Source organism: Etheostoma cragini, chromosome 7 (genome assembly GCF_013103735.1).
Source record: "Etheostoma cragini isolate CJK2018 chromosome 7, CSU_Ecrag_1.0, whole genome shotgun sequence".
Taxonomy (NCBI): domain Eukaryota; kingdom Metazoa; phylum Chordata; class Actinopteri; order Perciformes; family Percidae; genus Etheostoma; species Etheostoma cragini.
Genome location: NC_048413.1, coordinates 17,778,553 through 17,794,572, shown reverse-complemented (window position 1 = coordinate 17,794,572; position 16,020 = coordinate 17,778,553). Strand labels below are relative to the sequence as shown.

The 16,020-nt window shown below is 40.3% G+C and overlaps 2 protein-coding genes across 11 annotated transcripts in view; one reads left to right on the top strand and one right to left on the bottom strand.

Moving 5' to 3' along the window:
* si:dkey-178k16.1 (band 4.1-like protein 1) overlaps positions 1-16,020 on the top strand; it is a 36,785-nt gene that overhangs the window by 15,806 nt on the left and 4,959 nt on the right. Inside the window, exons 4-18 of one of the 10 annotated variants that reach the window (XM_034877814.1) lie at positions 1,230-1,334; positions 2,995-3,037; positions 3,154-3,229; positions 5,874-6,092; positions 6,218-6,305; positions 6,389-6,541; positions 7,683-7,780; positions 8,610-8,785; positions 9,159-9,406; positions 10,062-10,100; positions 11,017-11,046; positions 11,914-12,069; positions 12,407-13,525; positions 14,719-14,769; positions 15,151-15,552. In XM_034877814.1, coding sequence (XP_034733705.1) covers positions 1,230-1,334; positions 2,995-3,037; positions 3,154-3,229; positions 5,874-6,092; positions 6,218-6,305; positions 6,389-6,541; positions 7,683-7,780; positions 8,610-8,785; positions 9,159-9,406; positions 10,062-10,100; positions 11,017-11,046; positions 11,914-12,069; positions 12,407-13,525; positions 14,719-14,769; positions 15,151-15,552 — 3,003 coding nt within the window. Of the gene's footprint in view, positions 1-1,229; positions 1,335-2,994; positions 3,038-3,153; positions 3,230-5,873; positions 6,093-6,217; positions 6,306-6,388; positions 6,542-7,682; positions 7,781-8,609; positions 8,786-9,158; positions 9,407-10,061; positions 10,101-11,016; positions 11,047-11,910; positions 12,070-12,406; positions 13,526-14,718; positions 14,770-15,150; positions 15,553-16,020 lie in introns of all 10 variants that reach the window. The other 9 variants (XM_034877813.1, XM_034877816.1, XM_034877815.1 and 6 more) reach the window with 9 other exon arrangements.
* The window catches only part of cntn3a.1 (contactin 3a, tandem duplicate 1), a 90,457-nt gene continuing 83,953 nt past the window's right edge, over positions 9,517-16,020 (bottom strand). The window contains exon 24 of the transcript XR_004657403.1: positions 9,517-9,527. The gene's annotated coding sequence lies outside the window, so the exon portion shown is untranslated. The remainder of the gene's footprint in view (positions 9,528-16,020) is intronic.

Below are 16,020 nucleotides of genomic sequence, written 5' to 3'. Positions count from 1 at the left end.
ACACACACACACACACACACACACACTGTCTCTCCTCATCTTGTTTGCATGGGTGAGAGGATCAGCAAAATAAATTTCTACCATTACACCAAATGGCTGCTAACACAATCAGCCCACAGAAGTAGTTACAGAAATGGGATTGGAGCGACAACGAAATCTCATCAGTAGCTCCTGAATTGCTTGCCATGCTTGGGGGATCACATGAGATGTGTTACACTTTCATTTTGTAAGGATATCGAAAATATGCACAACTCTCCAAAAATATCATTGACTGTAGCCGCCGCCATTTATTAAGCAGTATTCTCTCACTTCTTTGCCCATTGTAGCCTCAGCAGGATATAAATTATTGTTACTTTGATTGAGAGACATTTCCCTTTTATTATGGTAAATTGATTAGCCTTTTAAATATTTAAAATATATGCTTACTATACTGGTGTCTTTCCCTACAAGAGATGAAGAAACCTCTATTATGGCCTTGTAGTAACCAGAGATAGAGAAAGTGAGAGGGCACATACAGAAGCAACCTAATACAGTACTTCTGTTTCCATGGTAACAGTTGCTTGGTCGCTTTGTCACCAGAGGAGCCAGGTTTCCCTAGGAGATTGTGTGAGTGTGTGTGTGTGTTGCGTGTGTGTTGCCAAGGCTGTCTGTGCATCCCACAGAGGCCTTGTTTCAGCCCTGAAGAGCAGGATAGAAAATAGGTGTGGTCTGTTAAAACGCCACTGATGCGAAATGCATTCCCTCCCCTTATATAGGCATACAGAGTGTAGCTCCTCCTGCTCAACAGGGGAGAGGGCAGACTAGAAGCTTCTCTCAACCCACAGTTGGGATGGATTTTCATGTCACTGATTTTTCTTTTGTAAAAAATAAGAAGGAAAAGAGGCTATTGTTTAGTAAAATAACGTCCAGCCATTGCTAGATAACCAACCACAGAATTCTATCTATACATTGCAATATTTTTAGAATAAACATTTTACAAATCTTTTTGGCTTCTTTTTCTTTGTAGTAGAAATTATGGGGAGAGAAATAACATGTAACAAAGGTACCCAGCTGGAAGCGAACCAAGGACGTTGCAGTTGTACTGTAGGTCTTAAGCACTAGGCCAGCAGGCGCCCCACAGTCTTACGCTTCTTTATTAAATTGCATGATAACACTCTATCCTCTTTTTGTCTTTTATCGTATGTGATGTTCATGCAACCTGAAACTGTGTGTGTGTGTGTGTGTGTTAGAAATTTGCCAGGGGCCAGACCCTGCTGGACATGGTGTGTGGCCATCTGAACCTGCTGGAGAGGGACTACTTTGGCTTGACTTTCCAGGACACAGACAACTCCAAGGTCAGACATACAGAAACACAAAGACACATACACACATGCACCAAGACATTTAACTGAGCCATTAATTAAACAAAGGACACTAATTGTATCCCCAATTACAAACTAACCTAAGTCTGCTGGTGTTAAGTTGCAACCTTTTATTCCCAAATGTGTTTTATGAGAGACTGTACACATACACAGAAATGAGGTGCATGTGTATGCTGGGTGTTTATTACATGTCTGAATTGGTCACTGAGGTCTTACACATAAAATCAAATGAAATGTCTTACGGTCCTATTTCTATTTGTCTACATTTGATGGCTGAAAAAAAAGTACCCTTTTACTAGCATAATTACGGTGGCCGACGGGCAAACACACTGCAACTTAATGAAACCCACGCAAATAGACAAAACACAAGCAAATGAAGAAAACATCTTCGTTCATTTTAGAACACATACGTTCAATCTTAAAACGGTGTGCACTGTTGGGAAATGGTGTGCAACTCCTTTAAGATCATATACTGGAAATACTAAGTCTGTTTAAGAGAAGTTTCCTCTCGTTTGGTGGGTGTGTCTCTAGTTTACTGGCTCAGGTCACAGGTGATACCCAATCAGCAGAGACATGTCTGTAACCCCATGGTATTAAAAAGGCAGAGTCCTCTCTCCCTATTGGGTCGAAAATCAAGCTGCTCCACTTAGCGCTCCCCCTAGAGGCCTGGAGAACTTCCACTGTGTAAACTTGATGCAGCGTTTCTCTGGTGCATTTGCTTTTGGGGATTCTGTGCTTTTCTTTTTGCATCGATTCTGTATTTTCAGCGTGTTTGGGTATTTGGTTGTGTTGTGTGTATTTGCAGTGTGTTTGCTTAATGCTGCCCATGTGTTCAAATTAATGAAGATGTTTCTTAATTTGCTTGTGTTTTGTCTATTTGCATGTGTTTCATTAAGTTGCAGTTTGTTTGCCCTTGTCGGCCACCGTGCATAATTGACTCATACAGCATGTATGAAAATACAAGAGCCCTCAGAATTCTAAACTGTGATCTACTGGATAATAATCTGGCACAGTTTCTTGATCCATTATGATTTGCAGGCACTCTGCAGCTCACACTTGTTTATTGTTTAACATTGTCTAAAGTGCAAGAGTCTTTAGTTTAGATTTTCTGTTCTGTAGATCTTGTGTTCTGTAGTTATTGATTATGATGTGGGTGTAATTAAGTTTCTTCTGTGGTGAATAGCTTTGTTGACTTTAAGACCAAATACATGTGTTGACAATGAATTTATCATGTTTCTTTATTTACTTTTGGGTTGGATTTTGTAACTGATTTCAAAGCAAATGTCAACCAGCTTTTCTGCCAAGAAGCCCATTTAACCAGACTGTTTTCCAGGTGTTATGAAGCAGTGAGTCCCCGGTTGCCCTTTTAACCGCTGATAGTGGCATACGTGACCTTTGACCTTTTAAAATGTAGTTAGACCGTATTGCCTTTTAAAAACAGTGCTCAATGAAAGCTCTAGTGACATTTTGCGGAAGGGGCTGGATTTAAGTGTTTACAGAAACCATCCTTTTTTGTAGTATGAATACATTTAAAAGGGAACAACAGCCAGTGAGGTACAGTTCTTAAAGGGCTCTTGAAAATATGAATGTGGTTGATTTCCTGAGGTGGATTGTCTCTTTCTTTCTTTATCAGCATTGGCTGGATCCTTCCAAAGAGATTAAGAAGCAAATTCGGGGTAAGTGCAACACACACATACGATGACACACACACACAAACAAACAAACAGTCCAACAAATCCACACACATAAAGCAGTCCCTTGCAAAACAAACTTTCTGGTGGTTTGTCTACAGTTGGCTCTTGGATATTTGGATTTTCTGTCAAGTTCTACCCTCCAGACCCGTCTGTGCTCATTGAAGACATCACCAGGTAGGCGTATACAACTACTACTACTACTACTACCACTACTACTATTATTATTACTACTACTACTACATACCACAGCCCACAGTTACAGAATACTGATTTGTTTTGGTTGTCTGAAGCTAATATGTTAAATATAGGAATTTATGAAAAGAACATAATAGCAAAGACAGAGTACCCTATGCAGCGAGTTCAACACATTTTAGATTTTTGAACAAAGGTTAAAGAGAAGGAGTTGGCTTCAGTTGTTTTTTTAAGGGAAATTGTGATCTGGGAGAACACATGCAATGATAATCCCACATCCAAAAATGATGTGATATTATATAAAATAGTAAAACAAAAGATTAAGAATTAATTAGTAAACTACAGTAACAAGGATGCTGGATTCAAAAAAGTAGACTGCAGTTTAGACTACTTTGACAACTACTACTACTACTACTTACATTTCACCTAATGCCAGGAAGAAATGAAGGATCAACATAGGAAGTACTTTGCACACTATTGTAACACAACAATAGTAAACTTACACACACACACAAGTATACAAGAGACAAAAAAAGAGTAAAATGTTAGCCCAGGTAGTTGATTTGAATTGTGGAGATATGTGAAACCAGCCGTAACTGTAACGTTTAAAGATATATGCTGGTCTGACCTATCTGTACTTTGTTGCTTTGCTAGTGTCTTTTATGAACCAGCGTTACATCTCACCGCCCTTCGGGCTGACTGCTAGTTTGGGTGGTGCCATTTTCTTTACTCTGTTGCCCAACAGGTAAATTAGGTCTTCAACCTGATGTAAGTCAAAGTGTTGACATATGAAAGCAGCAAACATGCATTTTAGATGAGATGAAAGTATTACCAGTTGTTCTGCACCTTTGTTTGCTCAGCATTGTTAAATTGTATGTACAGGACGCAGAGTTTTTCTACCCGGAAGTAAAAGTAATTGAAAATTGATTTTTTTTTTTAAAGAGTTATAATAATAATAATAATAATAATAATAATAGTAATAAGATGTACACTACAAACATCCTTATTATACAATAATATATGGGTAAAACAAATATTAATCTACACATGAGTAAGGTGTGGAAGACATATATCACAGTAGGACGTGACAGAGTAATAAATTAATAAATATGCATAGTGCAGAGTATTGTCAAGATATGCATAGTGCACAACATTGTCATATTGTCATTTATTATTGTTTAGCAGAATGTATCAAGTACTACAGCTTCATCAAACCTGGTAAAAGAGCCATATACCGCTTTGGCAGGGATAATGTAATAATTAATAAAGTAATAAACTAACGATGCAGCACATTAAAAAATATTTCACAGTGAAATTATTAAACCCATCGAAAATATGTACTAAAGTAAATGTGGAAGTAGGAGAAAAAACATAATACCCCAGAAGAGTACAGACACAGCCTTTTAGCATTTAAGTAAAGTAGTGAAGTAGTTCTACTTTGTTACTATACATCTGTGTTGTTTAGTGTCTTAAATGTCCAAATGGGCTAATATGGAAACAGCTAACTAACTTAATAACTATCCAATAGAACTTCCTTTTGAAACAATAGAGTTGAAAATATTGTGACACCTTCATGTTTTCAGAAACATAGACCATGTAATGTCTATTTTCATTACAAGATCATTGTCTACGGTGTATTTTAGTGCAGACATTTACACAGTAGACGGTTACGGAAAATATTATGGTTTCTGTCAAGATAACCAACGCAAAGAACAACACAAGTACATTGTACAAAAGTGTGTATGAATATCATAAATCTAAACTGCTTAAAAGGCCTAATCACCCAAGTCACATAAAATTCACATTTTTGATCTTAACTCTACGCTGTTCAGATACTTTCGGCTTCATATGCAAAGGTTGTGAGATGTTTCTGCCACTACAATGAACCTTTTGGTGCTTAAATTGTTTAACAAAATGTTTTTCCCAAAACAGTATTCAAGTTACTCTTAATATTCCACATTGATAGGAGTATAAAAACTATTGGAATTTTTAATATATTTCAGTTTTCAAAAGGGCCCATTTTATTACAAAGAAATGCAAACTTTGACAGTGAGGTCTGTGGAGTGTCCTAAATACTTTTGAAAATTGTTTCTGGGAAGACATGTTGCTGTTGAGGTTTAAATGCAGTTTCACCACAATTCTATTAGATCAGCGGTTAACTTCTCAGTCAATTGGATCTTAAAACCTCAACAAATAGCACTAGGAGTATGTGGGGAAAAACTGCATACTTTTGGTATTTTGAGTGAACTAGCTTTTACTGGAAGATACTGTATGTGGTTGGAGCTACAGTGTGTATGCATAGAGTACTGACTTAATTGTTGTCTAGAAGTTTGAGGATGACAGAAATATAAGATGTGCAGGTATTTGCTCATACACCAGTATTGGACAAAAATGTTGAATTTGCTAAATGAACTGTCAAAGTAATTAAGATTCATCCTCTGAGAAACATGAATGTCAAAACATGTAAGATGGCATGGCAATTGTCACATTATTAGTTAAGATATTTCAGTCTGATATAAAGAAGTGGACCAGCTGACCGACACGTGGACATTGCTGTCCCTAGAGCTACGCAACTAGCATTGCAAAAAACTTGAGTTAACATGAAATAAGGACTGCATTTCTTTAGGTACTACCTGTGCCTGCAGCTGAGGGATGACATCCTGTCGGGTCGTCTGCCCTGCTCGTTTGTCACCCACGCCCTTCTGGGCTCCTACACTGTTCAGGCCGAAATAGGAGACTACGAGCCAGACGAACACGGCCCAGACTACGTCAACGACTTCCGCTTTGCACCCAACCAGACACGTGAGCTGGAGGAGAGAGTGATGGAGCTGCATCGTAACTACAGGTCAGAGAAAATACAACTCCATTTAAAAAGATTAAATGCCATCAGGATAATGGCAAATGCTGGTATTTCTGATTTGTAGGATGAATTCAAAAGAAGTGATGACTTGTGTGGCATTTGTGTCGTAGGGGAATGAGTCCAGCAGATGCAGAGGTGAACTTTCTAGAAAATGCCAAGAAGCTTTCAATGTATGGAGTTGACCTGCATCATGCAAAGGTACAAAGATAAAACTTAAGTATTTGGTATCTATCAACGCACTTGTGTCTGAAATTTTCTGAGTTAATGCCTGTGTTCACCAGGATTCAGAAGGAATTGACATAATGCTTGGTGTGAGCGCCAACGGTCTGCTAATCTACCGAGACCGTCTAAGGATTAACCGGTTTGCCTGGCCAAAAATCCTCAAGATCTCCTATAAGAGAAGTAACTTCTACATCAAGATCCGTCCCGGAGAGGTAGATAAAGACTACCATTATCTTGTCTTTTGCACCTTGCTTGACTTAGGAGTTCACTGCACAATTATTGCCTGCACATTCCCACCAGAACAGCTCATGTCATTTTGTCAGAGCAGAGGCAAGTTGAATAAAGGATAATTTGGTAAAGAGCCAACTCTACATTTCTATTTCATGGTTTCACAGTTGTTAAAATGACATCATTGTCTCTCTTGACTTGTCCCAAGCAGCATAAATAGTCATTTCATGGTTTGATAAAAGTGTTACTCCTGAGATTTATCCACAGCGGTCCCATGTGTCAGCCGACGAGGACATTATTTAGAGCCCTCGGATACACCGTTCTTAAAGCTTGGTTGGCTGATAGGTCACGTTTTTACTCTTCTCCTTCTTCTCTCTTCCTCTATGGTGACTTTAAAGCGGGATTAGCCAGTCATGATGTTTTGCACTTTCATGAAGGATTTTACTTGCAAATGTTAGTCACATTATGCTCGCTCTGGTTTTCAACTCACTAAACTTATTATGATTTGCTGTTTTTTTTCCTTCATTCTTTGGCCTTCGGGGCACCTGCTTACATCCACTGTTATACTGACATTGACGTCTTCATAGCAAATACCACGGCCATTCTGTGCATAGACTTTGTTCTGCAGATCTATCCTCTTAAGTCAGTTGTCTCTTCAAATTTGCCCGAAGGGTCGTCATAAGGTTTTGAAACCATTTTATTGTTTTCTAAACTTTCCCCACAGATTTCTTTTTTGTGTGGAACAAGAATTGGCTTTCTCTTGTTATATGGACTAGTCTTAATGTTTAAAGACCTGTTATATGGCTAATAACATATTGATTTAAAAGAGTATTCTTCTGCTCACACCACTCAACATCTGATGGAGTAAGCACCAAAACAGCTAATTTGTAGGTTGGTCAGAGATCTCCCTGACATGGCATTGGGAGTACACAGAAAAACAGCATTGATTTCTTTTCTTTTTTTCTTCTTTTTTTTTCTTTGCTGCGGAGTAAACACAATTCACCCTGCCACCATTACTCCTTCTTTTCCCTTCACTCACTCCCTTCACTCTCCTTTTCTTCTTCACCTCCTTCCCTTCCTCCTCTTCCTCTTTCACCACCACCACTCCTTTCCCTCACTGCTCAGTATGAACAGTTTGAGAGCACCATAGGCTTCAAGTTGCCCAACCATCGGGCCTCGAAGCGATTGTGGAAGGTCTGCATTGAGCACCACACCTTCTTCAGGTAGGATACTCACAGATACACAGTCAAACGCACTTTTTTTGTACCATGCATGAACATGCAACTGTTAACACTATGTACAATACAGTACACTGTTAACACACTGTTAACACTTTGTTTAATACAGTAGACACTTATATAAATGAGTTGATTCTTTTTTCCTTTTCCACAGTTCTGTATCATTTTCTTGAAAGAGACTGATTTGTAAATTTCAATTAATAGGAAGGTTCCTGATTCATGGTAATTTGCTACTAATTATGTGGTAAAATTGAGTCAGATCAGTTTGCACACTTCCAATTAATTATTTCCATTTCATTGCTATTCTAAGCCAGTGAGTCCTTTAGTCAGTGCACAGATGGGCTAAACATGCAAAACTGTGAAATTTATCAACAGGTAAGCATACAATTCAGCATTTAGTACCTGTAGAAGGTTTCCAATAATAACTCATTTACTTGCTCTGTCTGAAGGTAACACACTCTGCCCAACATCACCTTTTTACATTTTTACAGATTAACACCTTATATCACATCTGTTTAATTTTTACAAAAAAAAAAAGAAAAAGTTTGAAATTTACATGATTTTGTTTTATCCTAGCCAGACTATTTCTTGGCTAGGCACAGTACTGTCTCCGCTGGCACAGTGACGGCAACACCTGAGGAAGGTTTAGAGGTGCTGGTTTGGGGATTTTGTTTGTTAGAGTTCAGTTTGACCTCTGTCATTATCAACAATAGAATGAACCCCTATACGAGTCTAAACTGTAATTAAATAAACTATGTGTGGATGCAGTTTGTGATGATTATGTCAGATTTACACAAACTAAACCTTCCTGCAGGTTGGTTTCCCCAGAGCCGCCACCCAAGGGCTTCCTGGTGATTGGCTCAAAGTTCCGCTACAGCGGGCGGACCCAAGCCCAGACCAGACAGGCCAGTGCTTTGATTGACAGGCCTGCTCCACAGTTTGAGCGGTCCGTTAGCAAGCGTTACATGCTGCCCCGAAGCATTGATGGAGGTAAGAACCCCGGCAATTTACCCGTTCACACAGAGGTGCACTTATATTTACTGGATTATGTTGTAAGTCTATTACTTGGCTCTAACCCTTCAGGTTTAAGAAAATGCATTGATAGCAATATATGCATGAAAAGTATTTGAAGGATTTCAACAACAGGATTTGTTGATTTTGTGTTAAGGCCCACAAAGTGAAGAGAGGGACTACTAAATCTGAGAATCACATTTTTTAGACCCTGACATTCCTCTGCAAAAACAAAAATAAAGGCAGATTTTAATTGTATTGATAAATGTAGAAATATTAAAGACTTGACTATAGATTATGTCATGTAAAAGCTAAAGCTGGAGTCCAAGTGGTTTCCCTCCCATTACACTAGCCTCAGCTCTAGGCTACAGCATGGACCAGATGTCCCAGCGAAGCTCCAGTGAACGCACACAGTTCATGTCCAGAGAAGACCTGGACCAGGAGGGCAGCCTGGACCTGGACCACGATCAATATCACATTCAGGACCAAGACCAGGACCAGTACACAGATCAGGAGCTTGATGGTCAGGATCAAGATCAAGTTCAGAAGCACACTTGGGGTGCCCACATCTCAACACCCAGCAGGACTTTGGAGCTCAAGGTACAAGATGAGAGGATGTGTTCAAATGCACAGAAACCTACCTTCAGTGCAGCCTTTGCCACTTTGATGTATAGCTTAGGCTATACATCAAAGTGTCTAAGAAGAGAGACTAAAAGTATGACTGAATGTCTTCATTCCCATTGAATCAACATAAAACAAGAACTCTCACCTGATGAATGAAAGATTGCCTTTCATGAGTGAACAATTTAATCATAGTTTTGATGAAGTGCAACAAAACATACAAAGCAGTTTTGTTGGCTCATTGGAAAAAAGAACACGGCTTCGCCCCAAATCTGGAAACTCCCTCATGAACCTCTGACTGACACGCCTCATCTCTCCACATTCCTTTGTATTTAAGGCAGTAATCACCATCCCTGTGTTTTCTCACTTTGGCCTAATCCCCCCCCCCCCTCCCCCTCCACAATTTTCTGCTCCTCTGTAGACTTATAAGACTTCTCAGTATGAGTCCGCTCTCTTCTCCATTTCTTCAGTTGCCTCAACAAGTCTAACTTGACCTCTTTGCTGCCAATAATATTTGCCTTAACCCTGCACCCAGCCTCTAACAGTTCTTCTCCCTGCTGAAATGTTAACACACTCTGCTAACTTCTACTTTCTTCTCTCTGGCCTCTCTGTCGTGCACCTCAACCTCCTGCAGAGCGAGGAGGAAGGCTCCCCTTTAGACTCCAAACCAGAGGTATTTTGACCTTGGACCTTAGTGTCTGTCTGTGTGGTCGTGCACCCGTATTCTGCGTTTGTTGAACACAACCTAGGAGTCTAATCTATGGAAACTGCACAAATCACTCAGCAGATATTTGCCCACTGGAAAATTAGATTTTCTTCATAGTCATTTAGCTCTTATCCAGAGAGACTTAAACAGTTGTTTTTTAATTGTCAATACATCCTTAACAGTGCCTTTGTGTAAATTAGGGATTGATTGTTATTAGCAGGATAAACATGGCCCCTAAGCACTGTTGATGATTCAGTGAATCAGTGGTTCCCCGGTTGGCAAATCTCCTGGTACTCCAGCTAATATGCGTAAAAGTCTCATTTTACTTCATTTATTTTGTATTTTTTTTTGTGTCATTTTTATGCAAAACTGAAGATGCACAAATTAATTTTAAGTTGTATTTATACGGTAAAAGTTATCCAGTGTGTTTAGTCTGAAATTGCTGTGTGTGGGGTAGTGTTATTATAGTACTGTAGAAATATCTGCATTGCATTAGTCCCTGAAGGGTCTGTTCATTTGTGGTTTTGTTATGCCTTCCCGTCAAATCTTTGGATGAAGTAGTATGGGAATAATCCCCCTCTCCAAACCCTTACGCTCAGTCAATAGATGACTGCATTATTTATCAATTGGCTGATTGTGAAATGGATTGTCCCTGTCTGCTTGGCAGAACATTAAAAGGATGAAACAGTCTTAGCCAAAAGCCACAAACTATTTGTCTGTCCGATGTCCATCTGGCCGCCTGCCTTTTGACTCACCTGCAGCACTTTACCTCTTTGTCTCTGCACGCACCCCCCTCCCCCCTCCCCGCAACTTCCTGCTTTGCTTTAAACTCTTCACTTCATCTCACTTGCCCCACCTTGGGCTCCCTCATCTGTTGGACAAGGATCTGGCCACCCCTCGGCCCAAACAGGAGGTACCGCTTGTCCTCTCTTTTTGGCATGTGCTGTGTGTGACCCTCACCAGGTGTGCTGTGTTTTCTAATCTATAACTGTGCCTGTCACTCACTGTAACAACACAGCAACAGCAAAGGAGGTCCTGTTAAAACACTCAGGTTATTTTTTCTATAGTAAACATGATTGTTTGGTGCGCCACTTTCTTCAATGTATCATCATAACTATGCATGTTAGTTTCATAATTTCACTATTCCAGTTAAATTATATTATATACAGTATATTACATTATAATTACAAATTATATAATTTATCTATATATTCTATATCTATATTTGGGCGCTCCATCTTACTAAGAATGTTATACAAAGGTGTACAAAAGTAAAGTCAACAGTACAAAGTAAAGAACAAATGAACTGTTAAATGAAGTTTGTCCCTCTAGTTTGAATATTTAAAACCTCCTAACTTTACCTGAATCCACTTTTCTATAATGCTGCAAGGTGAAAGAAAAATGCTGAAAATACTTATGATCTGAGTGCACTATAATGATACACACACACGTGTGTGTGTGTGTGTGTGTGTGTGTGTGTGTGTGTGTGTGTGTGTGTGTGTGTGTGTGTGTGTGTGTGTGTGTGTGTGTGTGTGTGTGTGTGTGTGTGTGTGTGTGTGTGTGTGTGTGTGTGTGTGTGTGTGTGTGTGTGTGTGTGTGTGTGTGTGTGTGTGTGTGTGTGTGTGTGTGTGTGTGTGTGTGTGTGTGTGTGTGTGTGTACATACATACATACATACATACATACATGTATATACTGTAACCATAACCTAATAGATTCAGACCTAAGATTTTTAATGTCTGTTAATCTGTGTGCTTGATGTGCCCTTCGCTGTGTAAGCAGCAGTTTTTGGATAAGCCAGAAGATGTTCTACAAAAGCACCAGGCCAGCATCAATGAGCTGAAGAGGGCTTTAAGGCAGCCCAACAGCAAGATGGCCCAGAGGGAGAAACGCCTCTCCTCAGCTACTCCTCCCGAAAGAACCCCCGAGCGAAAACCAGTAAGACTTCCTATCTGAAAAATTCTAATCCCAAATAACATTACACACCATTGTACAATTGGTTTCCTAAACATAACGATTTTCTAAAAATTTTGTGTTGGTCAGCTCTTTCCCTTTCTGTCTTCCTTTTCCATTCTGTCAAAAAATGTATTCCATTGAACCACAACACAGAAAATGAGAAAAAAGGATCTGGAAATGCATCAAAGTTTGCACAGGCCCCCCAGTTGATCACTATTTTTCTTACTAATCATTTACACTTATTATGTGGGCTAACAATGATATCACAAGTGGAAGATTAGTGTAGGCTAATGCAACTGTCTACTCTATGTCAACATAGGCGACCACTGATGCCAAATTGATTGACAAGCAGGATACTTGTGAAGAAGAGCTTGATACTTGCTCTAAAGTGGAAATGAGTAAGACCTCTTCTATGGGTAGAGACGCGTTCTTTGTGCCACCTTGGACTGAAGCAAAGATGAACAATTGTCAAACAGTCCGGGACTCTTCAAAAACTCGATGTGGAACATCTTTGAAACAGGACACAGACTTTACACCAACAGGACTAACGGATATGAACCAGGTGGATAATACAATAACAACTAACGGGCATCACGATTCTGTATTAGCGAGGAATGACATTCATGAAAATGGATATGGATCTCCACATGACAAACAGGGCAGTGCAATCAACAGAGATATGAGGCATTGTGAGTATGAGCACAACATTCATCGAGTGAGGCCAAAGAACTTTGGAAGTCCAGTGGCTGTGGATTCTCTCCCGACAGGCAAAGGAGGCAGGATTGAGAGTGATACGAGTCATTGTGATACTTGGAAAACAAAAGAACTGAGCCCTGTGGGAGATTGCAACGTAACTGGGAACTCACGCTCAGACGTCCCCAAAATTGTTCCTCTCAAGCCACAGAGATCAAAGAAGTCTTTGAGTAAGGAGAACACAGTTGATATAAACCCTCAAACTCAAAGTGGGTCTGATAGAGGCATCTGTGGGGTGACTGGGGATCTACAGATAATAAAATCTAAAGACGGATCCTTCGAGGGAGGGAGGAGAGTGGATGGCAATGCTGTTCTGCAGTCTGCCACAGATGTTGTCAAGGAAAACTCATGGGCCACCAAGTACCACAGTGAGGCTACAATGTCATATCAACAGCAAAGTTTACTACATCAACAGATTAAGAATGAACTGTTTGGACAACAGGAGCTTAGAGACTGCAGAGGCACAACTGGACAAAGTCTGTGGACAAGAGGAGGACATGAAGACCATTTTCAGAAAAACTCAGAGATGAGAGAGAATCTCTTCCCTAGTTCCAAATTTCCAACAGCTCCCCCTCGAACTCTCCCGCTGAAAACACAGTGGTCCCGAGACAGACAGAGCAACGTGGACAGCAGCCACATCCACCACAGGACGCCCAGCCAAGAAACAGCCAAGCGGAAGCAAGTGGTAAAACCATCCTGCCGACCTAACCTGTTTGTCAATCATCGGAAAGTAAAGCATTGCATGAGCTTCAGGCGATGTTGTTCAAATCTTGTTTTTACCATCTAAAAACAAACAATCACACATACTTCAGAACTCATGTGGCTGTGTATGAGAAGGCAAAATTTCACGTTCCTTGGCATCGCATCATTGACCGACTCAGTTCACGCTCATGGTCCAGAAAGCTTTTTGCTTTCCCTTGTTGCTTTACGCGAAGCTTGACATCTGCTTGGCCATTTCAGAAGGCTGCGGGCCTTTAAGCAAAGTTTCCTATGCTTAAGCGTCTGACGTCCCTTTTTATTCCACCTTAACTTGTTACGTTCACACCCGGTCTCTCCTTTCAACACCCTCCCAGAATAAAGGTGGCTGCTGTTGCAAGGAGCGCAAGACCTTTCCACAATTATTTCTTTGAAACCTCTTTTTCACATAATTTAAGTCTTTTTCGTAAATGGCTGAGAAGGGCATTTGAACCGAATGTTCTGTCTTGGCACCTCTGTAGCAACAGCAGAAAATGAAAAAGGCAATTAGATGTAATCACAGGCTGCAGAGCTGCCAAACCTCTTCAGGGCTTAGGCCTTCATATGCTGCATTTGTGATTATGAAAACCTCTATCCTGAAAGGGTTTTTGTAAATCTAACCTTTCAGCGCATGTCCTTACCATTGCACTTGCAGTCATTTCTGATGATGTCAACCTGTGAAATATATTCAAGCATGCTTCTGACAGTAGCTGTAAGCTTTACAGTCTCTGGGAATTCTCATGTGCGTGTTCATTATTAAAATTTAATCCCTAAGACGTTGATGGAGGAAATAAGTGTTTACATTTTATAAATAATATTGCAGTGCAACTCCATCCAGTTCACACCATCAATTAGCTTAAAAGCTATGAGTAGAGAACATTGCAAACATGGCTTCTTCAGATGTGACAAGTAATGCTTTTATCAGCCATTTATTCTGTTAAAAACACAATGTCATGTCAACGCAGTGACAAAGAAATGCTCTGAACTCTGTTTCTGCTCTCTCCTTTTCTGATCCAATTACACACATGTTGACTTGGGTATAGATTAGTATCAAGGTTTGTGGTTGTTGTAGTTTCTATGACTTGACACAAGCTTTATCGGTTTTATAATGATGTTTGCCTTCTGTTTGTTTTTCTTCTTCAGGACACACCTCCCACACCGGCTATTCATGAGGAGCCTTTCAACGAAGCTTCAGTGAGTCTTCTCTCAGCTCCACCAGACTCCTACTTTCTTTTTCTCTTTAGCCACTCTTTTCGAAATGTGTAAACAAACTGCGTTTTTTTTTTCAGAGATGTGGAAATGATTTCACTATTCTGGTTTTCATTATAGGCGGTTTGTAAATTCCTATCTTAATCTGAGGGGAAACCACAACCACAATTAAAAACACAATTGTGCTCAAGTTACACAATAACTTCATCTAATTGGTAAAATGTGTTCTGATGCTGATCAAGATTTTGTTCGTATAGGTGATTACAATCAATAGAGAAATCCAAAAACACATTTTTTTTTCTTTTTCTGTAGCACACTTTCTATTTGTAATTTACATGGTCCTGTGTTCTGTCCTCCTCTCTGCAGAGGGAACCATGGGAAAGACGTCTTGGCTCCGTCTCCGAGGACGACCAGGACCAGGAGATCCTGTACCTGAAGGAGACCCACCTGGGCATCGAGCGCAAATGTTCCAGCATCACGGTCAGCTCTACATCCAGCTTGGAGGCCGAAGTAGATTTCACCGTCCTCACGGACCTGCACACAGGCATGGAGGAGTTCTCCAGGGGCATGACAGAGCTGGGGGAGAGGGATGTGTCACCTGATGTGGGTCTATGCTTTGGCATGGACTTCCTCCAGCAGCAGTGTCCCTCTGAACCCCCTCCTCCACTGGTGTCCGCCCCTCTGTCCAGAGGAGCCAGCAGCAGCCCTCCTGCCAAACATATTCAGGCTGAAGAAGTCCGACCAGAAGTGAAACGATCAGATGTGCAGGTAATGTTTTCATATTGAGTGTGTTTGTAGCGTCTCCTCCTTTAGTCTGCTTTGTTCTGGCAGGGAAGAACAATGCAATTTGTTGGGGACCTAAAATGTACTGTATGGGTGTGAACATGAATGTAACAACATGATGGCCAGAAATTAAAAAAATGTTTATACCTGTGTCTCCATGTGTATTTAACTGGAAGCACATGGGAAATACATAAAATAAGGGTGCAAGCAAGTGTTTTGCCAAAACAACAAACACACGCACGCACGCACGCACACTTACACCACCATAGTCCCATCTCAGTACCACACAAGTTTCCAACAAAGTGTGATGACAGGCCAACAGAGTGAACTGTTAAGGAGTTCATGCAAGTTTTGTTTACAAGCCGGTGTGCAGTGGTCAGTGTGACCCGAATGAACCATACAAAAATAGAACAAGTCCCAAGTTTTCCACTGTGGTTCACATAAAAGAAAAGA